The sequence below is a fragment of the Glycine soja genome, chromosome 5, assembly GCF_004193775.1.
Source record: "Glycine soja cultivar W05 chromosome 5, ASM419377v2, whole genome shotgun sequence".
NCBI lineage: Eukaryota > Viridiplantae > Streptophyta > Magnoliopsida > Fabales > Fabaceae > Glycine > Glycine soja.
In genome coordinates this window covers 39956221-39965443 of record NC_041006.1, presented here as the reverse complement: position 1 = coordinate 39965443, position 9223 = coordinate 39956221, and the positions used below count along the sequence as shown (strand labels likewise).

Genomic DNA, 9223 nt, shown 5'->3' with positions numbered 1-9223 from the left:
TTTCTTTTGTTGTCTTCGAGCCTAGAAACTCCTCACAACTTTCTTTACACACATGCTTCTATATTCAAAAACTACAGCGGTGGTTCCCACTTGCCCTACATATGAATGAACCTGGTTGAGTTCTAAATGTAAGGCAAACATGACACTTCAAACACACAGAACCGATCATATCCCAATGTTGTAAATTCACTTAAACTTAGTTCAATTTTTATGCATAAAAAAAAATCCTATATATATATATATATATATATATATATCAAACTACTCCATTTGGATATTTTATTTTCAATACTAGAAAGACCCATCGTTAACGTGGGAACATAGACTGGACTGGATCACTGGACCCAGAAAAAATCATATTTTTCATGCTGAGAACAGAACTCCGAGTTAGGCGATTGTGGACCCGATCACCAGCAACGTGGCGAGTTGTGGAACAGAACAGAGGAGGAATCCGTATTGATTTTTTTTCTCTCATTTTCATTCATCCATTTTCACTTTCCGTCCATAATTTCCGACCAAAAATGACCTATAACGGAAAACATCACCCACCCACCCTCCTCCTCTCTTTTCTTTACATTCGAATCATGCTCAAGAAAAATTATCTCCTTTATTAACTTTTTCTTATCAAAAACATGAATCAATAATTCAAATAATATATTTTTTGAAGAAAAATAAACTTTTAGCTTAATTGCATTGTTTATCCTCAACTTTTTATTTTTTGACAAATTTTACCTCAACTTAATAATTTTGTGTATAAGATAATTAAGTTAATTAAAAAATCAGTGGCAAGGGACTGCTAATCCTGTCCTACGCCGTCCCCCACCCCACAAAAATCAGCAACGAGTCGTGGACAACTAAATTGAAATGCCGGCACAAGCAGTCGTTGAATTTAAAATTTAGACAGCGAACGCTGAAAATACCAAAAGCCATGATAAATACAAATTTTGAAATTCTTCAAAGCCAAAAGGAATATCGTAATTTTAATTTGAGGTTAATATTGTAATTGTGATTTGATATGCAAAATTACAAATAAACTCATACGATGTGAGTGTGAAGAAATTCAAAATATCACTGCAATTGTGAGTGTGTCACAAATTAAACCATAATTTGATGCTTATAGCGCCATGCATGCCTAATAATTCAAAAATGTTGCCATGGATTAGTTATCTGTCTTAATGGTGGCACTTAAAAATTAAATTAAAAGTAGTTCTGTCCCAATTATGATCCTCATTGGTTTCCCGATATCTTGTTTTAATTTTCGTGTATAGTGTTGGGATTGGGATTCACGAAACACCCAATTTAATGCGGGCGATGGCGGTGACATTGAAAGGACTTGGACCACCATTCATATTTGATAAATGTAGCAGTGAAAATAGGTCAGCTTCACATAAACTTATCGCCTAACTTACTTCAGGCCTTTTTAAAAATTAGGTTAGGTCTAGATTTTTAATAAAATTTGTTTAAGGTTATCGATTATTTTTTTAAAAAATTAGAAAATGGATTAGGTCAAATTTTTTAATAAAACTTATTTAGTTAAACAGTAAGTTTTAAGTCATTTAAAAAATCTTTTAGTTTATTTAAAAATTATAAATAATTATTCGTTATTAGTATTATTATTATATTAAATTTATTATAATTTTATATTTATTTATCTTTTTAAATATTAATTGTGTTGATTTACATAAAGTTAAAGTTTATAATTAAATTTATTTCTTATTTAAATATTTCACTACAAAGTATATTTTTAAATAAGATGATGAATGTTATATAAAATCGTATAAATAAATTAGATTTAATTCTTATAAAATCTCATCTATATATTTTTATTTTTCTCTTAATGTTAAATTATCACAAATTAAATCTTTTAAAATAAATTTGTGTGTCAGATCAAATTTTTATGTTGACCTAATTCAACTTTAACAAATTTATATTATATTTTAAATAAATAGTTCAGATTAACCTATTTATATCCCTGGATAAGAGAAAATTCTCAAGAATAAAATGTAATATTTTAGTCTCCTTTAATATCAATTGCTCAGATCAAATTTTTATACTTTTAAAATTAATGAAATTTAGTTTAACACTTAATTTATTGTCAAATTTCTAGCACACTCAATGCTTTGAGAATTGAGACCATTAAGACATTAATTACTACTAGTAAATAAATGATAATATTGTAAAACTAAATAAAAAATAACTTATGTTTTTCAATACCGATTATCTTTATTATAACTTAATCACTCCGTATTAAGCGTTTTTTCTTTTATAAAATTGTGATTTATTTTTTTTCTTTTGATATTTAAGTGACTGGAATAAGAAATTATTATTAATGTAATATTATTTTTTGTATGCTGCTAAAAATTTAAAATTAAAATAAATAATTATTTTTAATATTATCTTGAACTTTTATTTTTTATTTCAATATTTTAATTAAAAATAAAAACCTTTTGTAATAAAATCTTGAAAATCAATATTTTGTATTTCACTAAAAAAAACCTTTAGATCAATAATAATACATTATTTAATCACTAAGATATCCTTTTTAATTTTAGTACTATGTAAATTTTTTCTTATATTAAATTTAAAAATTATTTTAGATAACTAATTATAGAAGCATAGTTGTATTTAGCAAATATTTTTTTGTTGCATACAAAGAAAACTATTACATCAATAATAATATCTTATTTCAACCACTAAATAGGCATGGCAACGAGCAGGATAGTCCCGTCCCCAAATCTAGATACCGTCTTCGTCCCCAATCTCCAGTAAAAACTAAATATTTACATCCATTCTCGTTCCTGTTTGGGGTTAATTATTCCCACCCTATCCCTATCCCCATCCGCTGATTCAAAAAATGAATAATAATTTACAACAAATCTGATTTGTGAATTGTGATCCACACCTAATAAGTCTTGGTTCTTTCATAGTACTTAAATTTACAAACACTTGAACACAAGGTTGAGACTCGACCCATGAGTTTTACAACGATAAGGGATTGTGGGTTTAACGAGCACTAGCATGTCATATCCCAAGCACTTGCAATAGAAAACAAATAATGTACAACAACAAAGGTCCGTGAAATCAAAATACCTAAAACAAAGTTGAGACTACGTGAGAGAAATGAGGGTGATCATTGAACAAATAAGGGGCGTTGAAGCAAATAGGTAACCATCAACGGTGCAAACTAAAAGGGCCTAAGAGATGAGCGATCGATGATAGAAAGGAGTGGTGGTCGATGAGTAGGAGTGGTGGGTTGGGTTCGTCGTGTGAGGGAGATGGCACAGTAGAAAAGAGACTAACGAAGTGTTTAAGGGTTTCTATCTTTGTCTTGTGCAAGTGTAAGTTGTAGCCCTATGTAATTAGGGGTGGAAATAGGTCAGGTCAGACTAGGCTTTAAAAGGCCTGAGCCTAGCCTACGATTAATTTTTTAGGCCTGAGCCTGGCCTATAGCCTATCAAAGGCTTTTATTTTGGCTCGGCCTGGCCTTTTTAAAAGCCTAGTCTGGCCTGGTAGCCTATTTAAAAATCTTCTTCACATTAAATCTTTAATATTCCTAGTTATTTTTACCAAAAAAAAATAAAATAACACACCTTCTATAATAGGCTAAAATAGGCCTTAATATATAATTTGCCTTAATTTTTAATCTAACGTTAATTTAGTTGGTGGTCCTAAAAATATATTAATAATATAAACAGAAATCACCAAATGATATAAAATAATCTAAAACAAAAGAAAACCTCATACTTGAGGTAGTATCATCCAACTCTATCAAACCAACATATTAATTATTACAATAAAAAAATAAAGCCTACATCTCCATTCTATTTGAACAGAACCGGTGCATAAAATATCTATCAATAAAATTAATAGTAACGTCATTTCATCATTAGCTCCTCCATATCCATTATAAGATAGGATATGATTTTTGTATAGAAACGTAATAGAATATGATAGGATATGATTTTTGTATAGGAACGTAATAGGATATGATAGGATATGATTTTTGTATAAGAATGTAGGATATGATTTTTATTTGCTCTAGAATAAAGAAAACCTAATAGGAATAGAAAAAGGAACTGTTAACAAAAATAAGAAAACTAATAAAAATAATGAAAAATATAAAGAAACTCACACCTTGTAATTAAAATTTTACTTAATTATAAGAATGAAATCTGCCAATTTTTTTAAAAAATAATATTAATTGTACCCAAAAAATAATACATATATATATATATATATATATATATATATATATATATATATATATATATATATAGGCCGGCCTATCAGGCTTATAAGGCTTTTTAATAAGCCTAAGCCTGGCCTATTTAATTTAATAGGCTTTTAAAAAAGCCTGAGCTTAGCCTTTTAATTAAATAGGTCAGGCTGACCAGTGTTAGAGGGTGGGTAAGAGTACAAGAAAAAATAGTTATCTATTCTCATCCCCAAAAATAAAACTCAAGGATTAACCATCTTCATATTCATGTCTTATCAACTTGAATATTACTTGTCAAACTTGAGACGGAGATAGACTGGTACATGCTCACAGTATTATTTGTCATCTCTATTATTAAAGTATCAAAATAAAAAATGAAAATATAAAGTAATTTTATGCAAGAACAAAATTATTTAATATGGGATAATAAGTTACAAGAAAATAATTAGTATTAAAATGTATAATATTATTTATTTACTAGCTGTAAATATACGTGCATTTTTAGTTCTCTATACATTAACTTATATATAATATATTTTTGATGTATACAACAAGAATGTTATAGTGTGTTGTGCTTATCGTTAAAGTATTGGATAATGGGTTCAAATCCCACCTCGATTAACAAATGTATGAGAGCTTGATTTTTTGAGCAATTGAAAATAGAGAAATTAAAATTATCTATTTGATAAATTATAAGAACCAAATATACAATTAAATATTTATTATTATATTTTATTTACTTGTTATTTCATATTTAACTAAACATTTATAAATAACGTACCACTAAAAGCTATATAACTTTCACAATTATTAAATGATATAACCATAAAATAATAAATAATTAATATTTAAAAATTTATTTGGTCTATAAACTGATATGATAACTCAAAAATCTCAAACGGTATAACTTATAGCTATTTGGATATAAACTTTTTATATACGTTAAAATTAGTCTATATAAGTTTTTTGATGAAAAATTTATGAGTTAAAAATTATCTTTTAGAGAAATTAATATAATAAAACTTTTACACTTAGCTTAATATAGAAACTAATTTGAACTTATTTCATCTTTTCAATTATTTTTTTCAAAAAAGTTTATAAAAAACATTTTTTTATATACAAATACTAAGATAAAGAGGTGTGTTTGGTTGAGGAAGAGAGGAGAGAAACAGAAAAAAGAATTATGTAAATTTCAAATAAATCTCATACTTTCTAAGTTTTATTTTAATTTTAAATTTTAAATTTTTATTTTCTGAATCAAACATTCGTAATCTTGGGAAAAGTGCAGCAGCACCAAAGTAATTAAGTAAAGCCGCAGAAAAGGGTATGGTCCGCATATATCGTCCCTTATCCTATTATTACATGGAAAATATTATTATTTTTTTATTTTGAGATATATTTTTAAAATGAGCATATAAAACATTTCAAATAATAAAACTTTTTATTTCCGTATGCTTTTGAATTGATAGATAGAGACACGGCCGCTTGTGCTTGTTTACGATAAGAATCATGTCATAAAGAAAAAATTCCTACTACTTTTTTATTTTGGTTTCCCAGAGAATCACGTCATAAACGTGAACCCTTATCGTTGAAATTAGTTCTTTTAGTTAGGCCGAATCCGTTAGTCAGATTTCTCATTTTGTACATGTTTAAAATGAATGATAAATGAACAAAACACCTATTTTAAGAATTTCTTAATAATAATTAAACTAATTACTAAAGCTTTTATAATTAGTTTAATTATTATTTTTATACTTTTCTTCCTTTAAAAACATAAATTATTTTAATTAAAATTTATAAAACAAAGAAGAGAAAATACAACTTAAAAAATTTAATATTGGCCAAATTATCATTTAATGGATTGAAATTATTTAATATTTATTTTGAACATACACAAGATTCAATAAAGATTTAAAAATATTTCAATCTACTTAATTCACAAAAGACATGTTAAAATTATTTATTTTGACATATTGACAATCGAGATTGAAAATCCATGTTAATTATCAATTTGTATGATGAACATTGGAGATCACATATTTTTAAGAATTAATTTTACGTCACAAATTATTGAAATTACTTTTATTTTTTTTATAAATACCACATGCAAACACTCCTTCGATTATATTGTTTTACTCTTCTACTAAAATCTATTGAATTATATTCTTGTAATTAGGTTTTACTTAAGGTTTATGAGACTCAATTTAAAATTATTGAAATAAAAAAGTATAATTGATCATCTTAGATTTGTTGTTGGGGTTCTTATTTACATGGTCCCCTCTACCATGAATAGTAATGGTAGTTCAAGCTTTAATTTTGTATTAATTGTCATGATTGGTATCTCATTACTCTTAGATGATTGATATGACTATCAATACTAAAGATGTGGGTGAGTAAGTAGTTGAAAGTCAACCATTAAGGGATCAGTGTTAAATTGATGGAAGGATTGACATTCGATCAGAGAGATACATAATTTATGATTCTTGAGTGCATAACCACATAGATATTTGAAGTAATAAGGTCAATCAGATATTTGATCAAAGAAATACACGACCTTGAGTTTTGAGTGTGAAGCACGAAAAAATTTAAAGTAGTAAAATTGATAGACATATGATCAAATACATCAATATATAACTCCTCACCCTTGAGTCCATAAGCACAAAAAAGTTTAAAATAATAAGATTGAGAGACATATTACCAAATAAGCACAAAATTCATATTAAATTAAGTATTAAAGTATATTTTTCTTTTCTTTTCACTCTCTCTAGGTGTATAATATGATTTGGGTGTTAAAATATATTTATTCTAATTAATTTGACAGGAAAAAACTAGACTTTAAGATTTTTATCTCTACATAACTTGGCATATTTTCCATTTTTTTAGGACTAAAATAACAATTCACTTAAAATATTATTACTCTTAAAATAAGGACAGATCGAGAAATGGCCGGACAATCCGTACGTGTAGGTTTGGACTAAGAAGACAAAATTGACTAGTTTTTATTTATTTTAGTTTCAGTATTATAGTGCCGTGTTCAACTGCGAGTCTCTGCGATTTTGTTATGTACTGACTCTACTAGATCGGACGGTTAGAATTTGGATAAAGAAAAAATAAAATAAAGCATATCCGTAGGATGCTGAGTGATAGTTAGTGTGATACTAATCTGACCATGACTGCATTAATTGTTTTCTTCGTCATCATTCATTAGGTTGTTGTCTTCTTCTAATTATAATTGAGATTTTATTTAATCCCCAACTAACCGCAGCGTACAAGAAAAAGAATTAAAAAGAAAAATCCAAAAGAAAAGATAATGTTGATTCGCATAATTTAATTTTATTATTACAAAATGAAAGCAAAATATTAACTAAACGATAAAGTACATCTCCATCGTAACTTTTATTTATTGTTGTAAAAAAGCGCAACCACTAGTTAGCCACTTAGCTACAAAGCACTCCATTCATGTTTAGTGGGTATCTTCTTAATTATTTTTACGTTAAAAGCGGCAAATGACGCAAATTTAGAACTACTCTTTACAGCTTTTACTAAATAAGCGGGATTTAAGTAAATTTTTAGCCATCTATTAGTTTTCAATTTTAAGTAAATTTTATCAACCTTAAATTAATTTCAAGTCCATATCATGAGTAGTAGTCCCTACAATTCCGGAACTGTTTTGATTCCGTATCACGTACACAACATACATACGGATACAATACTACAACAACAAGTTATTATCTCTTTTATTATTACAATTTTACAACCCTATTTATTTGTTTTTTCTATATAAAAAAGAAAAACCACATTACCTACCCTTGTGAGGGAGCACCTATAATACTAGGGTTCCTTTGCTTTGCTCTCTCAGTTTGCAAGAAAGGAGATGAAGGTGAAGAAGGGTTGGCTCGCGGTTCAAGTGGAAGAAGAAGGTGGCGGTGGAGGGTCTCAAAGATTTGTGATCCCAATTTCGTATCTTTATCACCCTCTCTTCAAGCACCTTTTGGATAAGGCTTATGAGGTTTATGGCTACCACACCGAGGGTCCTCTCAAACTGCCATGTTCAGTCGATGACTTTCTTCATCTCCGATGGAGAATCGAGAAAGAATCCACTACCCATCACCACCACCAACATCATCATCATCACCATCATCGCCAACTTCCTCACGCCTTGTATTTCCATGCTTGTTAATTCTAGCTCACTTTTATACTCTTTCTTTCTTTTTCTTGCTTTTGCTTGTGCTTCTTTCTTTTCTGCCAAGCTTCACCTTTACCTCTTTTTTTCTTTCAAGAAATAGAGGAAAACATAAAAAGAAAGAAAGATTGACACCGCTCTGTAACTACACACTTGGAGAGAAATATTACCATGCTTTAGAGAAGTCTTTGTCTATGTGATTTTGCTTATTTGGAGGATTGGATCGATATGTTTATCTCTTTAAATTTTCTCTCATTTTTCCAAGTTTTCTTGAATTTGAAGAGAGCCCAGAATTAATGTGGTTCATGTTTATCTACTGTACGTACAGCATAAATTCGATCGAACTTCTTAGAAAAAGAAAAAAATCTAGCCGAGTGATATACTGTATATACGTGCACGTAAGGGGTACAATTAATTTTCAATTGGCGATTACGTATTTAATTAGCATCAGCATGCGTTGTCGATCCAAGACAAGAGCAAGACAATTAATAGGCATGATTGTTTGAGGTGTTTATGCGTAGGATATGAGTTTAATTTTAACCAAAATATATATTAACTAACTTCATTTTTTATTTTTGTTATGATGAGCTTAATTTAAAATGCACTTTCGTATCAATACAATTTTATTTTTATTTAATTGCAATTAAATTTGATTGAGTTACGTTTACAATTCTTTAAATATATAATTAAGTTCATCAATTAGGTTATTATTTGTAGACTAGCTATGGATGTGTTGGATTAGTCATCACTTAGCTTATAGCTCATTTGATTAACTTACAGGTTTTAAATTCATCTAAAAAGGAGATATTTAGTAATCAAGTTCT

The 9223-nt window shown here is 28.1% G+C and overlaps 1 protein-coding gene across 1 annotated transcript; it reads left to right on the top strand.

Annotated features, from left to right (window-relative positions):
- The first annotated feature begins 8018 nt into the window (after positions 1 to 8018).
- LOC114413266 (auxin-responsive protein SAUR32-like) lies at positions 8019 to 8644 on the top strand. Its single transcript, XM_028377555.1, has one exon. It carries the CDS (start codon positions 8091 to 8093, stop codon positions 8394 to 8396), a length of 306 nt encoding a protein of 101 aa, XP_028233356.1. The 5' UTR covers positions 8019 to 8090; the 3' UTR covers positions 8397 to 8644.
- Positions 8645 to 9223: the final 579 nt, after the last annotated feature.